This window comes from Penicillium cataractarum (assembly GCF_028827025.1).
Source record: "Penicillium cataractarum strain IBT 29864 chromosome Unknown utg000010l, whole genome shotgun sequence".
Classification (NCBI taxonomy): Eukaryota; Fungi; Ascomycota; class Eurotiomycetes; order Eurotiales; family Aspergillaceae; genus Penicillium; species Penicillium cataractarum.
The window spans coordinates 1,220,147-1,238,279 of NW_026622746.1; the positions used below are offsets into that span (position 1 = coordinate 1,220,147).

Below are 18,133 nucleotides of genomic sequence, written 5' to 3' on the forward strand. Positions count from 1 at the left end.
TCTACGTGGGCTCATTCGATAGCACAAAAGAAAAAATTCCGCATGGATTTCCGTGGTTGTAGAAGACTGTACATTCTCGATCTAGACGGGCCAGTCAAGCCTCTACTGAACTTTCTTCACAGCAGCCAGCGAGTTTCCATCCAGCCTTGTCAGCCAAGTACTTAGGAAACATCATACTTCATTGGGCGCAGCCCTCAGTATCACTGAAGGCATACCCACATTCAACAAATGGTTCTTAGGTTCGGGCGTAATCCGAACCTTTCTGAACTCTGAACCAGTGAATGAAATTGCCGACACTGTGGGGAAGGGCTGGCGAGAAAGGCAATTGATCTCCCTCGGGGAGAAGCCGACCAGAGGAACCGAACATTCGGCCCCGCACTTCACGCTCGGCTGGACCCCGCGGCCGGTTAAGAGAATGCCCCAGCTTGGATCGTAGAGGCCCCGGAGGCCAAGAATTCCTTGAGCGAAGAATTAGATTCGTCGTCATTGGTTGCCTTTTCGCGGCCCCTTTATAAAGGGATGAAGCATTTGTGACTCTTGGCTATTATCCACCCAGGTGGCTTGCCATCTTCAACCTCCATCATGGCTTACTGCAAGAAAGACCTCGTAGAGGCGCCTGTGCATGCTGAGCAGATGACTGTCGGAGACCAGCAGGCTCACGACGATGTGTTTGGCGAGATCTCCGACGATGGTCCTAATTTTCGCAATGTGAATTGGCCATGGCTTGTTGTCTTCAACCATGATGGCTAATTCGCTTCTAGGTCGGCTTCGTGGGAACGATCATTCTCATGGTGAAAACTCAAATCGGTCTGGGAGTCCTCGCTATTCCTTCTGCTCTCGACGTCCTGGGCATGGTCCCTGGTATCGTCTGTCTGTTTGTAATGGCCTTCATCACTACATGGTCTGGGTATATCATTGGAAAATTCAAGTTGAACCATCGGGAGGTTTACAGTATCGACGACGCTGGTGGAATCATGTTTGGATTACCTGGCCGAGTCTATGTTGCCACTGGGTTCTGTCTTTGTACGTTTGGGTCCAACTTCTTGATCTCTCGAGAATTAGAGAGCTGATGCCCCTTTTATTACAGATTATATTTTCAACAGTGGGTCGGCCATCCTGAGTCTATCCATCGGCATGAACGCGGTGTCTAGTCATGCAACCTGTACCGCTGTTTTTGCAGCTGTCGCAGCGATTTTTGGGTTTGCCTTCAGTAGCATTCGGACATTGGCTCGGATTACATGGCTTGCATGGATTGCTTTGCCATGTATTCTCACTGCAGGTAAGGTCTGGGTAGTAGTCCTGTATGAAAGTGATACTAACTCAATTTAGTGATTATTGTCACAATTGCGGTTGGACTGCAAGGCCGTCCTAAAGCAGCGCCGGTAACAAGTGGCCCCTGGGAGTCTGATTGGAAGGTTGTTGGAAATCCTACTTTCGCCGAAGGAATTGCCGCGGTCTCCAACCTTTTATTCGCCTTTTCGGGCACACCTGGTGCGCTCCAATTTCTAACATGAATAGCGACAATATTTCCTCTACAATATGCTAATCCTGCGTTTAGGGTTCTTTTCGATCGTTTCTGAGATGGAGAATCCCCAGCAATATCCAGTAGCAATGGCTACCTGCCAGGCCATTGTCACTGCTGTATATGCTATCATCGGTGGCGTCATCTACTACTACTGTGGTAGTTACATTTCTTCGCCGGCTCTCGGATCTGCTGGTGGTGTTATCAAGATTATCAGTTACGGATTTGCACTGCCCGGGCTTCTCGGGACCATGACAATTGTCACGCATGTGAGCCACCCAGCCCCTCAACCCCGAATGGAGGCAAATATGGAAACCATTGCTAATTTCACGGCCCCTTCAGATCCCCGCAAAGTTCATTTTCGTCCACCTTTTGCGCGGTTCTCGACATTTAAGCAGCAACAGTCCAACACACTGGATGGTTTGGTTTGGATGCACCTTTGGCGTGACAGTGATTGCCTGGATCATCGCCAGCACCATTCCGGTCTTCGACGCTCTGGTATCGCTGATTGGTGCGCTGCTCGGTCCCGTCATGTGTATCCAACCGATGGGGGCTATGTGGCTGTACGATAACTGGGGGAATGGCAAGGGCCAGAAGAAAACCAAAAGTTGGATTGTTGGCACAGTCTGGAGTGTCAGCCTGATAGTACTGGGAATTTCCTCATGGGAGCTGGGACATATGGCTCGGTTTTGAGTATCATGAGTGCCTATAAGGAAAGTGGAGGCTCCGCAGCGTTTTCGTGCGCCGATAACTCCAATTCTACGTGATCAAACCGGCTATGGTGGACAGACTCCGAGGTGATAAAGATATAGATATAGAAAAAAATGGATTAGAAAAAAAATAGAGAAACAAAAACCCCACAAAAAAAGGAGGCGTGAGAAGTTCGTGACGGACTTGACGTCTTGACGTACGCATACGCACCAAGAATTACCGCCTGGATGCTGGGTGTCACGACAAGTATTGTCAACAGTAACCCAAGTCAAGCGTTGGTGAACGAGTTATTTGTATAGAAATCGTATGACCGACCGAACATGAGCTAATCGATTCCGGATATCAGACGTATATGAAAAATTCGTCTATAGTTGGCGCACCAGCGTGCGGAAAGTGTCCGTAAGGGAATTGTTGGGGGTGGACGACGATGTTCGGCGTATTCCCATTAAAAAAGACCACTAGAAGACTGACTGAGGAGAAAAAATCCGTTGGCTTTGGTAAAAGTTTGTACTCGCGGGGCTGGCCCTGTGACCCAAGCTACTCCCGAAGCCGCTCGGAGGAGAAGCCGATCGGAAAGCTTGGGAAAGCTGCGGCTGTACTCCGTCTTGGGAAAGAAACAAGTTGACAGTTTACCCGGGGTCCCCATAACCCAGGCAGGATCCGGGACATCGGGGTACCCCAGGTTCTTCCTCCACCGCAAGCTCGAAAGGAAAACCGTTGAAGTGCTTTCTTGGGAGTGACTCCCTGCTCTTCACCACACCATCCAGACATACCGAGTCTATCATGCTCGACGTCATTGTTATTGGGGCCGGCTTCAGCGGCCTTGAAGCTGCTAAGACTGCTAAGCAGGCGGGCTTGTCGGTTGCTATTGTGGAGGCACGCGATCGCGTTGGCGGAAAGATTTGGAGCGTGCCCCTGGCTTCTGGGCGCGGTTTTGCCGAGCTCGGGGGTGCATGGATCAACGACAGTCTCCAGCCGCGAGTCTGGGCATATGTGAAACAATTCGACTTGAAGATTGTAAAGCAGCGTCTTGAAGGCATGGCGATTATGCAAGAAAGTGAGAATGAACGGTTTGAGTTTCCATTTGGCAGGACCCCGGAAGTGAGTTCTCATCCAGAACTCCCAGACTCTGACTGGAAGTGTAGATTTCACGAAATTCTGACATCGAGTGCTCAATTAGTTCACACCAGCCGAGAAGAAGAATCTCGAATTCATTCGCGATCATTTCCAGGCCGAGTCCCTGAAACCGGGACTGCCCTCGGCAGAGGTTGATAATGTGACGCTGGATGAATACGTTTGTTCACTGGGTGCCTTGCCCAAGATCGCAAGAATGGTGAATCTCTGGTCCCAAGTTATGCACGGCTTAGAGTCTACCGAAGAATCTGCCGCCTGGTTTATCGACTACTGCCGTCGAAACGAAAGCTTCCTTGCCATTCGGGCAGACGATTCGACCGGCGGTCAGTACTTGCGATTCCAAGACGGTGGGTCAATCTCTCCTCGGAGTGTTAAAATTAGAGCTGACCGTTCCCCAAAGGCGCACAGTCAATCGCCCAAGGGATCGCCGAGATAGTGGGAAAGGAAAATATTCACCTTGCATCCCCAGTTGATGCGATTATTGATCATGGAACGCATGTCACCGTCATCACACGAAATAAAAAGGTCTTCCAAGGGAAAAGATGCATCATGTCCGTTCCAAGCACGATGTATAAAGAGTTCAGTTTCACGCCTCCCTTGCCATCGGCCGTCCGGGAAGTTACCAACGGTACGGTTCTTGGAGACTACAACAAGGCTATTGTCTGCTACGATAAGCCCTGGTGGCGCAGCGAAGGATTTAATGGCTATTTTGCGAGTTATTCGGGACCCATCACTCTTTGCCGTGATACCAGCGTTGTTGAAAAGAGTCACTATTCCTTAACCTGCTTTGTCAATGGCCTGCCTGGCCGGAAGTGGTCGAAATTGCCCACGCATGAACGGCGAGCGGCCGGCCTGAAGCAGCTCGCCAAGGCGTTTAATAACCATCCCGATGTGTTCCACCCGATCGAAGTGTTCGACCAAATCTGGCAACACGAGGAGTTCAGCCGAGGAGCTTTGGCACCAGTTCATGCAATCGGCCACTTGACGAAATATTCCTCGGTGTATGGAAAGCCCGTTGGCAATATTCAGTTTGTGGGGACTGAGTACAGTTCAGAGTGGAAAGGATATATGGAGGGGGCATTATGGTCAGGAGAACAAGGCGCAAAGCAAGTCGTGGAGATGCTGCAGAAACCGTCTGCGAAAATCTGACGGATCGCGCTGTGAACATCACAAACTCACATTCTACATATTCTTCATATGCATAGAAAACAAAAAAGGTTTCTGAAAACTCAGTATCATTATAAGCTCCCCAAAATCCCAATTCGCTCGGTGTATCATGATGCTCTAGAATCTAAAATACTGCGCTCTGTTCCCCCGATCTGGTCTATAATCGAAAGAAATTCGTACGAGGATATGCCAATGTCATCCAGAAGTTCGACGCCACCCGCCAGATTTGGCATGGAGGGTGATGTATCCAAACAATTGGGTATTCCCCCTAAGTCAAATTGGCGGTGTCCTTCGGTGTGGAGGACTTGCATATGAGACGGTTGGCCTTCTACATTGCTATGGAGCTGCTCAGGCGTCGCAAGACTCAGAGTTTGTAGGCCATACTGCTCAACGCGAACTGTCAACTCGGCGAATAGACCTTCAAGATGTGCAAGCTCTGTCTTGCGCGCGGTTGCAAGTCTGTTTCCCTTGAAGATCATCTCGTCTAAAACGTTGTGAGCCTCCTCGATAAAGTTATCCTTGTCCGTTGCTTTGGGGAACAGAGAATTAGCTATCAAGAGATGAATCGCAGCCCCGTATGTAACTTCCATTTCAAATGGGAGAAAAACCTCTGATAAGCCAAAAAAACGCCTGATTAGCACCGACTTGTAATCTTCGTGATGGGAATGACATACCAAGCTGGCTATTCTCGTCGGCAAGTATTTGTAGTGTTTTAAGGGCCGACTTGATGCCTGTCGAAATTAAGGCTTTTGTTGGGGCGAGGAAACTTTGCCAGTCATCCTCTCTGCCGCCCAATCGGTCCAGGCGCTCCTTGAGTACAGAGAGAAGTAGCGGCCGGGTGGCTACTAACACGCACTTTTCATCGGCTATTAGCTATAAGAGTTGCAAGTAGACATGATCGAATTACCTGATGGTAGAGAAGTGTGATGTAACGCGTCCCCCTTGGCATCGTCTCCACCGAGTTTGAAGCTTGCGGAGAGACAATATCTTCAATTTCTCGCGCGTAGACGGTCATGGTTTGCAAGATGGATCTTGTCTTCTCAAGAAACGTAGACAAGTCCGTTCTAGTATCTTTGTAAATTGCTTTTTCGAAACCCCGTCAGAATACCCATCAAGTGAAAGAGAGAAACGGCGGCTTACACGTTAAAATTGTCGAAAATAGATAGGAAAGCTTCACATGTAGACTGAGAGTCGTGTCATGCCGCGATCCCGGTATACCCGGCTTTAATGCCGTCGTGATGTCGCTATCCTGCGTCATGAATGGTAGCCCAAGTGATGAGGAGATATGGCGATCCATAACGTAAAGTGTCCACCAAAGGTTGCGGCAACGTGCCACAGTCTGGATTCCCAGTTCATCCTCTGGGAGCTCCGTATGAAGTCCGTCTAGTTGTGCGATCCTGATCGCTTGGCCGACCTTTGAAGATTGGACATATTAGAGTTGAACCGAGAGAGCGGTATAGAACGGAGATTGCTCACATATACATGGGCTGCCTCACGATGATCAATAGAGTAAAGATATAACGCGGCAAGTGCGAGAACCTCAACAGCTAAGATCCCATCTTTCCAAATGGTTGTATGATCGGGTAAAAGGGACATGGCGCGCACGAAGAACCTGGAGCCTGGCGGGTCTCTAGCGCTTCTTGTGCGAAGGAGAAATGCATTCCCAAATGCAAGAACAAGAAGAAACTGCACGAACCAGAGTCCGTTTTCTGTGGCTTTCTGGAGCGAATTGGTGGAATAGAATTCATGCAGATGCTGTGTGAAGCAGTCTTCGTTGAAGAATCGATAATGTTGATCGAGGTGATGTTTGACCGTTTCGAAGAGATAGAGAGCATCGTCCAATGAAGGCAGTCCACCTATGTCCGGAGGGTCTTCCACAGAGGCCGGTCTCCAATGTAGTGGGTATACCTCCTTGTCCAGAGAACTTGGAACCGTGTGAGGTTTCTCCAGGTGCAGTTTATCTGCCATCATCAGAGACAATCGAGTGGTCAATGACCATAATGATGTCGGGGCTAACCAGGCTAGGAGCGTTTGTCAGCAACAGGAAGAGAGTTCGTCAATCGGGCAAACTTACTCCAGCCATTTTTGCCTTTATAGAGGCCATTGACTGTCTTGGATGGTAACGTGAACGGGTTGGCCCAAACGCTACGCTCGTGATCAATGGGTTTGTAAGGAGGTAGACCATCTTGGGAGGGCACAGTACTTGCTGTAATCAATCAGCGGGTCGTCTGACTTCACCGTGCAGGTCGGATGAATTACCAGGGCATCTCACGCTTCCTTCTCCGGTCGGACTGAAAGCTACACCCGCTGTTCTTTTTGTTCCCGTAGTAGGTTCAAACTGTGGCTGCGGTGAACCCTGCCGATGACTCTTGGCTTCTTCTAACAACCTCTGAAGATACCTGGTGAATTTTAGAGACAGATTCCGTGTCGCATCCTGTGGCGATAGATCCAAGTTCCGAACCTTTCATCGACCATGATCTTATTGGCATCCGCGAACTGACATTCGATGCCTCGTCGTTGACAATTTGCGCATGGCTCTACGCCGGAGCACTTGATCTTACTTTGTCGACATGATATGCATCTGCACCAAGGGTTAATGAAATCTGACCGTATGCTGCGTGGTGAGGGAAGCCTCTCACGCGTTCGAAGTTCTCTTCGGTTTATACTGTTCACGCTTTTCTTGGTCTGCCATGTCGCCAAATGAGCCTGAAAGGGACCAGCTAAGCCTCCTGTGATAGACGCGGAAGATGAAACGCTGAAGTTGCCCAACGGGCCGGGGTGAAATTATTTGGAAGTTGTGTGCGGCAACCCAAGTGGCTGGTGTCTTTATGGGAGTCCCCCGTGGGCCCTCCCTGACCCCGCACAATTCCACAAAAGGCTAATATTGACCCCAAACATGGTTGACCGTGGCGAATCTGAGTTTAATTGCTCGCTGTTGCTGGGGCAAAGGTCATGTGTTCACTATTTTTTACTAGACGGCGCTGATGGCTGGTCGCTGGTCGCTTTCAGACGTCGCTCTGGGTTTACCTCTGTCCTTGAGGTTATCTGCGGGCGCTTAATTTGTTGTACTTGAGAATTGGCCGGAAAATCGGGGGCGAAAGGACCTCCTAAAGCTTGGTATTAAATACTTGGCTTAAATTGCGAGACGGATCTCTGCCTTCCAATATCTCACTTCCCAGGCGGAATGCCTCAGATACCCAGGGACCCACCCTTCTTCTTGGTGGTGAAATGACAAGAAGGGTAGAGGTTCTCACGTCACGATGAGTTCGATTAATTGAATCACGTTGGAGAGAAGCAGTTGTCGACGTGTCCGTGTCGAACAGTCTCCCCTGGCATGCGTGGGGCCCCCACCGGTTCTCGGAGGAGGTCCGAGATCGTCGCCTCCATCGGCTTCGGTCCAGGACCGAAACTCGGAAAATGAAACTTTTTGCCTGGTCTTTAACGTCGCAATGTGTATTTTGGATTATATACTATGGTCGCCTAAAAACAACGTAGCTTCATTAAGTGTGGTCCTGATTCCTCCACTTGGGTTCACGAATTCCTTCTATAAATAGTTCAGCAAGTCTAAATGTTTCGTATCATCAACCCGTGTATATCCTGCTTTCCTGATCTAGCCGGCCAGGTTCATTCACAAGTTCGCATAAGAAGTATTAACACCACCAGTCACGATCATCTTGATGTTCACATAGTCATCAATGCCGTACTTGCTTCCCTCGCGCCCCATGCCAGAGTGCTTAACGCCGCCAAATCTGCAATGTGTTAGTACATTTCCTGATCAAAATGGCTACCTAGTGGGTGAACTTACGGTGCCGCAAAGTCAGAGATAACACCGGTGTTGATACCCACCATGCCGAACTCCAGGCGCTCAGACACACGGTGGGCCTTTCCAAGATCACTGGTCATGAGGTAAGAGGCCAGGCCGACGTCGCAGCTATTAGCACGGCGAACCACCTCATCCTCCGTGCGGAACTTGGAAATAGCAGCGACAGGGCCGAAGGTCTCCTCGCTGTTACTCTTGATGGTATCGTCGGCATTGCCCAGGATAGTGAGCTCATGGAAGTTCTTGCCAATGGATGGAAGAGCGTTGCCGCCGAGCAAAACAGTAGCGCCCTTGGTTAAAGCGTCCTGGATGTGCTCCTGGGTCTTCGCAATGCCATTGGTCAAAGGACCATGTGACACGGAATGATTCTGACCGTCTCCAACCTGTGATTTCTTCATCTCCTCCACGAACCGCTGAGTGAACTTCTCGTATATTCCTTCCTGGATATAGAATCGGTTCGCGCAAACGCAGGTCTGGCCGGTCACCTTGAACTTGCTAACAACAGCAGCTGTGACAGCAGTCTCGAGATCGGCATCGTCGAAGACAATGAAGGGGGCATTTCCACCGAGTTCCAGGCTAAGCTTTTTGAGTGTGCTACTGGATTGCTGCATAAGGAGCTTACCGACGCGGGTTGACCCAGTGAACGAAATCTTCTTCACAATATCGGACTCACAAAGAGTTAGTCCGAGGGATGGGGTATTCTCCAAAGCGGTCACAACGTTAAACACACCCTTCGGCACACCGGCGCGCTCGGCCAGGGCAGCCAGAGCGTTCGATGCAAATGGAGTGAGACCGTCCGACTTCATGATAACGGTACAACCAGCCGCGAGGGCTGCGGCCACCTTGCGTGCTCCCATGGCCATAGGGAAGTTCCACGGGGTAATCAAACCGCATACACCGATAGGCTCCTTAATGACCTGTGTACGGCTGGAAGGGTTGCTGTGCGGGATAATATCGCCGTAGATACGGGGCGCCTCCTCGGAAAACCACTCGAAGAATCCAGCAGAGAAGAGGGCTTCTCCCTCGGCGTCACCCTTAGCCTTACCGTTCTCAGCCGTGATGATCTTTCCGATGTCTTCCTTGTTTTCAACAATGAGTTCAAAGAGGCGACGCAAGATTCGTCCTCGTTGACGGCCAGATTGGGCCCTCCATGTTGGGAATGCTTTGGATGCAGCCTCGATGGCAGCGTTGATGTCCCCTGTGGTGGATTCTGGGCATGAGCCGATATAAGCCTCAGTTGCAGGGTTGTAAACGTTGAAGGTCTGTCCTGATTGAGAGGCAACAACCTTGCCATCAATGTAGGAGCCTTCAATAAAGAGGCTGGGGTCCTTGAGGCTGGCGGAGAAGGATGGTGCCATTGTGAACGATGGTGCGAAGGGAAATAAAACTGGGAAAGAGAGAATACGTCGGGCAGTTTGATAAAAGTTGTCCTTGGTTGAATTTGAAAACCCCCCCGCGATCCAGCTCTTTAAATCACTTCAATCGAACCAGGCTGCGGGCAGTCTCTCACCCGCCACATCTTGGGGCCATCGGATGAGAACCCGACACCCGAGAAAGCCAACTTCTCCAATTAGGTGGGGCACTTTGATGGCTTCGTACTGGTCCAGTTAATGATCTTTCTTTTGTTATTTTCCCCTCGTTTTGTAATGTAAATTATCCCATTGTACGAATTTAAAGTTATCCGACAGAAGTTAGATCAAGAACTCGGGGATCCTTGATGGCCCTTCTCAGCTACACTTATCTAAAAGGCGCAAGTCCCAGCTACATGATTTCTTGGCCTATGCAGAAATTCAAAGCATGCCGTTGATTCGCGCTTGTCTCTCGACTCAATGTATATATAATACGCTTTAAGGGTCCCCAATACCGAACAAAAAATAGAAGAAAAGCGGACATGAAGTGCAAGATACTGTCTTGATCTTGAATCAAAAAGTTCGGTGACATACCACAATATTTGCTGGCGTGGAATAGGAACTGCTTCCTTCGGTAGACAGAACATCACCGCGAGTGTGACCAACAGCTCCACGACCATGTATATCGCGTCTCTTGTCGTTGAAAACCAATCACCCATTTTCAACATGGTGATCGATCTCAGTCCAAAGGTTCAAGAGGGCCATGTGGCTGATCCCAGCTCATCACTTTGGTCATCGTTTTTCAATAGACTTACGAACTTACGAAAACACATATAGTTGTACAACGCTTTTTATGCGTCAATCATACCTGGCAACATGAGACATATATTATTTGTGGATTGACAAGGTTGTGCCGCTCCTGAAGGCGATAATACAGCAGGGGAGGATCAATTCTTCGGTGTCTTTTCGCCCGTATTTTTCTGCCTTGGGATCTGTGTATTGTCGATCGCTGGAGGTGTCATGGCCCCCAGGCTGGATGTGGAGTAGGCAGAAGGGGATGACAAGCACAATTGAGTTCGCAGCGAGGCTATGGCTCGGCTGGTCAACGTTGGAGGGTAGATTGGACTCGGAAACTGTGAAGGTACTCTATATGATTCAACTGCTGGCGTAATTCTCAATACAAGTCTATATACTTTTCATAACAATATACCAAGCCTCCCCGTCATTTCTCTTGACAGCATCATTCATCATTTCATTCATGAACGGACTTCGATCTCTCACCTTCTTCCCCCAGAAAAACATCAGAGTAGGGATAAGGGAAAGAACCAAAGCAATCAAGGCCAACACAGTACTTGCCCATTTCGGTCCAAGGTGGCCATACATGCTCATAGTTGCCAAAGGCAAGAAAGCAGAGAAAATATTCTCTCCTGTCGCGACTGCTCCCATCGCACTTCCAGCGTAATTGCTATATGCATCCACAACGTAATCGGATACTCCAGACACCACAAGGACACTACCAGCACCGACCAGTCCCAATCCGGCAGATGGCGCAATCCAGGGAATATGCTCGTATGAAGTCCACGCGTAGGTGAACATTCCCCCAGATATACCCAGAACGCCGCCGAGAACTGCCATATAGAGCCTTGACTCTGGAATCGGAGCGCCAGGGACTTCTTTGTTCCGTGAAGCCGACTGGAAGTAGAGCGTGCGGGAGATGAAGTTGAGGACCCATCCGATTAATTCTCCAATAACGATTGCGGCCTGGACAAAACCGGTTTGCGTGGCGTTCCAACCGTATAAGTCCATGAAAACTTGCTCGACCGACTGAGTGAACAGAAAGAGGGTTCCAACAGTAAACGCGGACCAGATAGTTGACACGAATAGAACGGGCTCGGTGAATACTAAGACAACCGGTCTTTTGGCGCTAGGTATGATAGTCTCTGTGATAAGAGACGAAAGAGAAATCTTCTCGTTGATATCGGTATAATTCTGAGCTTTGCGAGTGATCTTTGCTCGGCGTGCGAGAACCGCTGTTCCCCGCGACTCGTAGAAAAAGAAGTAGTAGATCGGAAATAATACCGCGAACCAAATTATTTGTATATAACTTATCCATCTCCATCCAAGAGCTTGGTAGATAGCAGCACCTATCACAGGGCCTATACTACTTCCAGTCATATATCCAATGATGTATAAGCTGACAGGTACTGATCTATCCCATTCAGTATTCCATAGGTTACCCATCACGCCCGCAGCTGTGTTTGCCAATATAGCAACACAGCCACCGGAGAAAAACCGGGTTACCACCAATGTGGCAAAATTCTGAGCGACAGCTTGGGGAATGAGGGAGCAGATGAGGATGAGATACGTGGAGAGAAACACGGGTCGGGTTCCAAAATCTTCCGCGAGTGGGAGAATGAACAGGGCGGCGCACGCACCACCAACAGCCCAGGTTGTCACGAGCCAGTAAGAGTGTAGGAATGTGGTCTCGTCGATGTTGAACGCTTCAGATATTTCAAAGTGTGCCACGGTTATGATGGTACCGTTCATCATTGTGAGATATGTCGTGAAGGCGGCAAGGCATGTAAGAGCCCATTTTTTGATGAGCGTCCAATTATAGGGATTTTCAGGGTCGCGTTCATCTTTCCAGGCCAGAGTCTCCGAGGAGCTATTGCTGAGGCATTCGTGGCCAAGATCGATTCGCTCTCTGCTCCGGAGCGCTTCCTCCCTGTAGGGTTTCATTTCGAAGCCAAATAAGATTCCAGGCCAAGGTTTTAGTTGACTAGAGTTATGGGCCAAGAGGTGTTTGTTTGAACGAGCCAGGAAGATGGGAATATAAGTTTCTTCCTTTAAATAGTATAAAATGCACAATAACGAAAAGAAAAGAGCCCCGGAGTGACGGCTCCACGTCTCCCCCTGTTGCCTTCTTTGGGACAGGCAGGGACATTGGCATGCGCCAATAGATCTGCATCTCCTCGGCAAGTACTTGAAATTTGGTACTTTAATTTGCTAGAAAACTTTTTTGCACATCCAGATCCTAGTAGCAAGCTATTGACCACCCAAACTGACCTCGGCCACGACGTACGTATTCCTGACTGCGATTTTGGCGGCATTCCAGTATTTGAGGATCCAGACAGAAAAGTGTCATTTGTCAATCATGCTACTGCACGCCTTGTTCCCCTCTAGAGCTGTAGTATGAAGTCATATTTCATGACCGAAGCACGACGTTACAAATCTGGCTCCAAGACAAAACCCTTGTCCGTGGAGCCCCCAAAGCCGAGGAATCCGAGAGTCCCGGGAGCTGCTGGGGACAGAGAGACCAGTGTGGACCCCTCGGGTGAGAAGCCGATGCCAAGCAAGGCGGGCAATGCCCGAGCCGAATTGATGTTCGGGCCCCCAATAATCATGATCCGTTGTGGAGTGAAATCAGAAGATGTGCAAAGTAATCTGGGGTATGGGGATGAGTTTGAGGGCACTATACAACGGGAACCTATCCGGTCGTTTTGGACAATCCGCTCTTTTCATCTGCTAGTGCAACAATCCATCTCACCTGCCGCAATATTCTGGGAGTGCCCCAAGTTCATAAAATTACTTTCTTCAAATCTACAAACCACAATTATGCCGGCTTCCCAGATTGTGGTCTCCGCCGCCATAACATTGGCGGTAGCCATTCCTTTCGTGCCACCTGCTCTGGCCAGTGCTAAAGCACGATCAGTATCACGCGGCTCTACAACCTCGGTATCGTAAGTACGCAAAGGAGAGTGATAATTTCTAAGCTTTAATATCTAACAATGACTTGTAGCTTGTACCCTGCCTTGTGCTTTCATACAAGATGAAGAGCATATTGAAGAATACTGCAATTGTAATTTCAGCGAAACGATTCCACGATGTGCTTTTTCCTAGCGGGTTTTTATTCTACATTCTCATATTTACATGGATATACTCCTTTGTTTATGTATTTAAATCTATCTTCCCTTTTTATGACAACATGCTGCATGAGTTCATTTAAGTAGCTAGCACATCATTATAGTTCCATACATGAGAAATCTAAAATCCAGCTTCCGGGCTTTTCCCATGTTTATCCGTCCCCTCCGAAAGGGGTTGATGCTCCCTCTCCGCCTCATACATGATATTACCTCTCACGAAGGGATTGGGAATTCTTCCGAATGTCTATCGTCCTGGAGGTAACAGTAAGAATTCTCTAGTATTCTAGAGTTCCAGTAGAAGTTGCATAAATTGGGGAACCGCAATTTGAGCATAAGTGGCAATGAGCGGTATCTCTTGACCCGGCTGGCTTATCGTCGTAGAATCTGACAAGGTTTTTTGCCGGTAATGATTTTGAGTTTCTGCCAAGTATTATTTATTATTTGTACTCACCGAGTATGAAGAGCCGGTTGGATGCTTGGATGGAAGCCGAAATCGCCTCTATCTAGTAATCTTCGCCATGTAGACGCGCTGAGATTGAGATTGAGGCACTTACTGAGTACTGGAGTCATGGGTTTTGGGCCGAGATCGACCCCTACCCTTTCGCCCCAACAAAGTCTATTCTGTTTGCCGATCGGGATAAAGCCGGGGGTACGCCATCATCTCGGAACCCTTGTGAGATTTGTGGGGTCCCCAGAAATTCGAAAATTTCCCCAGAATAATTGTATTCCCTCCCATTGGTCAGCATCAATTAGGCCTCTGGTATAAGAGTACCACGCCTGCCAGGGGCATAGGCGGATACACTGTTAACAACTAACGATATGGAAACTCTCAAAATGTCTGGCCCTATCGACTTAGAAAAGGACGATGTGAATGCAGCAGAGTCTGTGCAGCTTGAAACTGTCGTCGTCGACGATGTGTTTGGAGAAATGACGGACGAAGGTCCAAACTTTCGCAATGTAAGTACATAGAGCTCATCGAAAATCTGTTTGAGACATTGAAGAATAACTTTATATTAGGTTGGATTCCTAGGAACTGTGATTCTCATGATGAAGACTCAAATTGGTCTGGGTGTTCTTGCTATCCCCTCAGCTCTAGATGTTCTCGGCATGGTCCCAGGTATCATATGCATGCTCGTTATTGCTTGTATGACCACGTGGTCTGGTTACATGGTCGGCGAGTTCAAGATTCGCCATCGAGAAGTTTACAGCATTGATGATGCTGGTGGGATCATTTTTGGTTCGCCTGGTCGTGCGATTCTTTCAACCGCATTCTGTCTGTGTATGTTTCAGGGAAACTTTTCATGGACGGATAAACTTAAATGTACTGACATACATACGATTATATAGATTATGTTTTCAACAGTGGCTCAGCGATACTGGGACTCTCCATAGGGATGAATGCTGTCTCAACGCACGCGACATGCACCGCCGCTTATGTCGCCGTTGCGGCCATCTTGGGATTTGCATTTAGTAGTATTAGAACTCTGGGACGTATTACGTGGCTTGCATGGATTGGACTACCATGTATTCTTACTGCGAGTAAGTTGTGTGGAAATCTTTCTAACTTATCATATACTGACCTGCTCCAGTTATTGTTGTTACCATCGCAGTAGGTGTCCAAGATCGCCCTGCATCTGCGCCAAAAACGAATGATCCTTGGGTCTCGGATTGGGCTACATATGGAACTACCGGGTTCGCAAAGGCTATCGCAGCAGTTTCTAATCTCTTGTTTGCTTTCTCTGGAACACCAGGTAGGTTTCATTCCTGCCTTTTGTCTTTCTATTGGCCGCCCATTTCTTCCACTTGCAGAGGCTTCGGAAACAATGCCAAGTATTCATGGTCAGAATCTGAGACAAAAATTGACTTTCTTTCTAGGCTTTTTTTCTATTGTCTCGGAGATGCGTGACCCTGCCGCATACGGTAAAGCCGTCATAGCGTGTCAAGCAGGTGTGACAGTCGTATATACCGTTATAGGCTGCATCATATACTATTACTGTGGTACCCACGTATCTTCACCAGCCCTTGGTTCAGCTGGAGGTGCGATCAAGATCATCAGCTATGCCTTTGCTTTGCCTGGGCTACTTGTTACCATGACAATTGTGACACATGTAAGATATGGATCGAACAGAGGAATGTTATGAGCTAATTTCAATCAACCACAGATTCCAGCCAAGTTCATCTTGGTTCATGTCCTTCGCGGTTCTCGACACCTCGTCAACAACACCCCGACGCACTGGATCACTTGGCTTAGCTGTACTCTCGGAATTACTGTGATAGCTTGGATTATTGCTAGCACAATTCCCGTTTTCGACGATCTGGTCTCTCTTATCGGCGCCCTTCTCGGCCCACTGATGTGTCTTCAACCGATGGGGGCGATGTGGCTGTACGACAACTGGGGCGACGAGAAAACTCGCACTGCGGGCATTAAGTGGAGATTCATGGTCTTCTGGAGCATTACTATTATCCTTCTGGGGACTTTTTTGATGGTTGCTGGTACTTATGGTTCGGTGATGAACATTATCGAATCGTACAACAAAAGTGGAGGCTCGGCTGCCTTCTCTTGCGCTGATAACTCAAATTCTGTTTAGCCCGAAAGTAAGTTGAAGATACCGCAGACACTCCCCTGGATGACAGAATGGGCCTTCTTCGGTAATATTGGTGGAATGGAAAATTGACTTCGTGCTTTATGCGAAACCTATGAACTATCTTGGTGGCTTTGAAGAGTTTTTGAGGAGGCTGGCGGCACAGTACTTGAAATTTAGACATGGTATATTTATATAGATATGACTAGATTAGAACTACCAATGAATCATAGTCAGCGTTCCAATGGGAGACTGGAAAATTCTAGGAATTAGGGCGCCAATTAATGAAAGCTTCAAGGCCAAAGCTTCGAAAGTGCCTACATTGCTGGATCTGTCTCATCTTCGTGCTGGTATAATTACATGACTAATTGCAAGATCCTGGTTTACCTGCGAGTCTTCCAAGTGGAAATTAGCCATTACAAGGCATATCACTTCGATTACTTTTCTAGATGTACCCACAAAAACTTCGTGTCGACAAATTGCGCAAGGCTACTTGCGGGTATCCAATTCATCAGGTGGCCAGGCGGGTGCTTCATATGGGATAAAGTGTCGTTATCAAGACACTTGCGGAGGGCGGTGTGATTTGGCTGTAGGAAGATTTGAAATGACTGGCAAATGCATGTTAGTGATGACATGCTCCAGTGGTATGATGTAGTACATTACCGAGTTTAATGTATACTGAAAAACATACCGCAGACATGCCTAGAAGCTTTAATCTTTTGTTCGGGGCAACCTCGGTTGAAGCCCGAGTGAAGTTGGGTGGCTACTGCTCCAAGCGTTTACCAAACCTTCTAGCCGTGGCAATTTCGGCTTATTTCCCGATATCGCCAGGGTTCGGCTGGTCTTGACATCACAAAATCTTATTCTGGAAATCGAACTTGAAAGAATGACATTGTACGTCGCGCGCCTCCACATTTAGTGGCGATAGTTGAAAGTGAACTAGAGAATCAAAACAGAATGATTTCTGAAACGGAAAAGTTCAAACTATAATGCCAATTTCTCCTATTTTCCTAGATAACCACCGTCCACAACAAGCACTTCTCCCGATACGTATTGGGAAGCATCGCTGGCGAGGAATACCGCAGGACCCGCATAATCCTCCGGTGTACCCCATCTTCCCGCAGGGCAGTCGACTATCATAGCCGCTGTTTTCTGAGCATCCGACCGTAATTCGACATTCCTGTTGGCAGGAAGATCAACATCATTCATCTTCAAATAAAATGAGGCTCAATTTCTTACATATCAGTTGCCACATATCCAGGCGCAATAGCGTTGACTTGGACATTATGCTTCGCCCATTCGTTACTGAGGGCCTTCGTTAATTGCGATACGCCCCCTTTGGACGCAGAATACGGTGAATGATTCTCGCCGCCCACAAAACTGTTGATCGAGGCAATGTTAATGATCTTTCCTGATTTTCGAGGAACCATATGTCGTCCTGCTGCTTGACAAATGAAGAACAGTGATTTCAAGTTGACGTCTAGGACCTGCAAACTGTGAGCATTGATGATGAGGCCAGTCCTAGATTTTGCAATCTGGATTGTCTTTACCGTATCCCATTCATCCTCTGAAACCAGAAGGCTATCATTTCTTCTCAAAATACCTCCACAATTAACGAGAATATCGATCCGCCCGTCCATGATATCCAAAGCTTCCTGAAAAACACGCCTTGCAGCATTCGCATTTGCAAGATCACACGCTATCATTCTTGCTTCGAGACCCTTGGCACGGATAACATCGACTGTTTTGGGATTGTTGATGTCGCGCTGGGCAACGCACACGAGCGCTCCTGCTTCGGCCAACCCAATAGCTATTGCAGCCCCGATGCCTCGGGATCCTCCAGTAAGCAGCACATGCCTGCCTTTCAGTGAAAATAGCTGGAGGGCCGGAGAACGAGGTGTGTATGCTGCTACAGAGCCGGACAT

At 48.3% G+C, this 18,133-nt stretch overlaps 7 protein-coding genes across 7 annotated transcripts; 3 read left to right on the forward strand and 4 right to left on the reverse strand.

Annotated features, from left to right (window-relative positions):
* Nucleotides 1–582: 582 nt before the first annotated feature.
* On the forward strand, nucleotides 583–2,215 carry N7496_012541 (uncharacterized protein; the record flags this gene model as incomplete). Its single annotated transcript, XM_056705454.1, has 6 exons — nucleotides 583–708; nucleotides 762–1,023; nucleotides 1,088–1,279; nucleotides 1,330–1,491; nucleotides 1,559–1,791; nucleotides 1,865–2,215. The coding sequence occupies 6 exons, from the start codon at nucleotides 583–585 to the stop codon at nucleotides 2,213–2,215; spliced, it is 1,326 nt and encodes a 441-aa protein (XP_056549352.1).
* An 801-nt stretch (nucleotides 2,216–3,016) lies between these two features.
* N7496_012542 (flavin monoamine oxidase family protein) lies at nucleotides 3,017–4,516 on the forward strand (the record flags this gene model as incomplete). Its single annotated transcript, XM_056705455.1, has 3 exons — nucleotides 3,017–3,334; nucleotides 3,414–3,714; nucleotides 3,768–4,516. The coding sequence occupies 3 exons, from the start codon at nucleotides 3,017–3,019 to the stop codon at nucleotides 4,514–4,516; spliced, it is 1,368 nt and encodes a 455-aa protein (XP_056549353.1).
* A 125-nt stretch (nucleotides 4,517–4,641) lies between these two features.
* Nucleotides 4,642–6,638, reverse strand: N7496_012543 (fungal specific transcription factor domain-containing protein; the record flags this gene model as incomplete). The annotated part of the gene is made up of 6 exons (XM_056705456.1): nucleotides 4,642–5,144; nucleotides 5,209–5,400; nucleotides 5,675–5,948; nucleotides 6,011–6,495; nucleotides 6,552–6,555; nucleotides 6,609–6,638. 6 exons carry the CDS (start codon nucleotides 6,636–6,638, stop codon nucleotides 4,642–4,644), a joined length of 1,488 nt encoding a protein of 495 aa, XP_056549354.1.
* Nucleotides 6,639–8,162: 1,524 nt separating this feature from the next.
* On the reverse strand, nucleotides 8,163–9,873 carry N7496_012544 (NAD-dependent succinate-semialdehyde dehydrogenase; the record flags this gene model as incomplete). Its single annotated transcript, XM_056705457.1, has 3 exons — nucleotides 8,163–8,283; nucleotides 8,340–9,820; nucleotides 9,865–9,873. The coding sequence occupies 3 exons, from the start codon at nucleotides 9,871–9,873 to the stop codon at nucleotides 8,163–8,165; spliced, it is 1,611 nt and encodes a 536-aa protein (XP_056549355.1).
* A 1,015-nt stretch (nucleotides 9,874–10,888) lies between these two features.
* Nucleotides 10,889–12,442, reverse strand: N7496_012545 (uncharacterized protein; the record flags this gene model as incomplete). The annotated part of the gene is made up of 1 exon (XM_056705458.1): nucleotides 10,889–12,442. The coding sequence occupies one exon, from the start codon at nucleotides 12,440–12,442 to the stop codon at nucleotides 10,889–10,891; it is 1,554 nt and encodes a 517-aa protein (XP_056549356.1).
* Nucleotides 12,443–14,460: 2,018 nt separating this feature from the next.
* N7496_012546 (uncharacterized protein) lies at nucleotides 14,461–16,214 on the forward strand (the record flags this gene model as incomplete). The annotated part of the gene is made up of 6 exons (XM_056705459.1): nucleotides 14,461–14,583; nucleotides 14,644–14,905; nucleotides 14,974–15,165; nucleotides 15,216–15,377; nucleotides 15,502–15,734; nucleotides 15,789–16,214. The coding sequence occupies 6 exons, from the start codon at nucleotides 14,461–14,463 to the stop codon at nucleotides 16,212–16,214; spliced, it is 1,398 nt and encodes a 465-aa protein (XP_056549357.1).
* A 996-nt stretch (nucleotides 16,215–17,210) lies between these two features.
* On the reverse strand, nucleotides 17,211–18,133 carry N7496_012547 (uncharacterized protein; the record flags this gene model as incomplete). Its single annotated transcript, XM_056705460.1, has 2 exons — nucleotides 17,211–17,388; nucleotides 17,448–18,133. The coding sequence occupies 2 exons, from the start codon at nucleotides 18,131–18,133 to the stop codon at nucleotides 17,211–17,213; spliced, it is 864 nt and encodes a 287-aa protein (XP_056549358.1).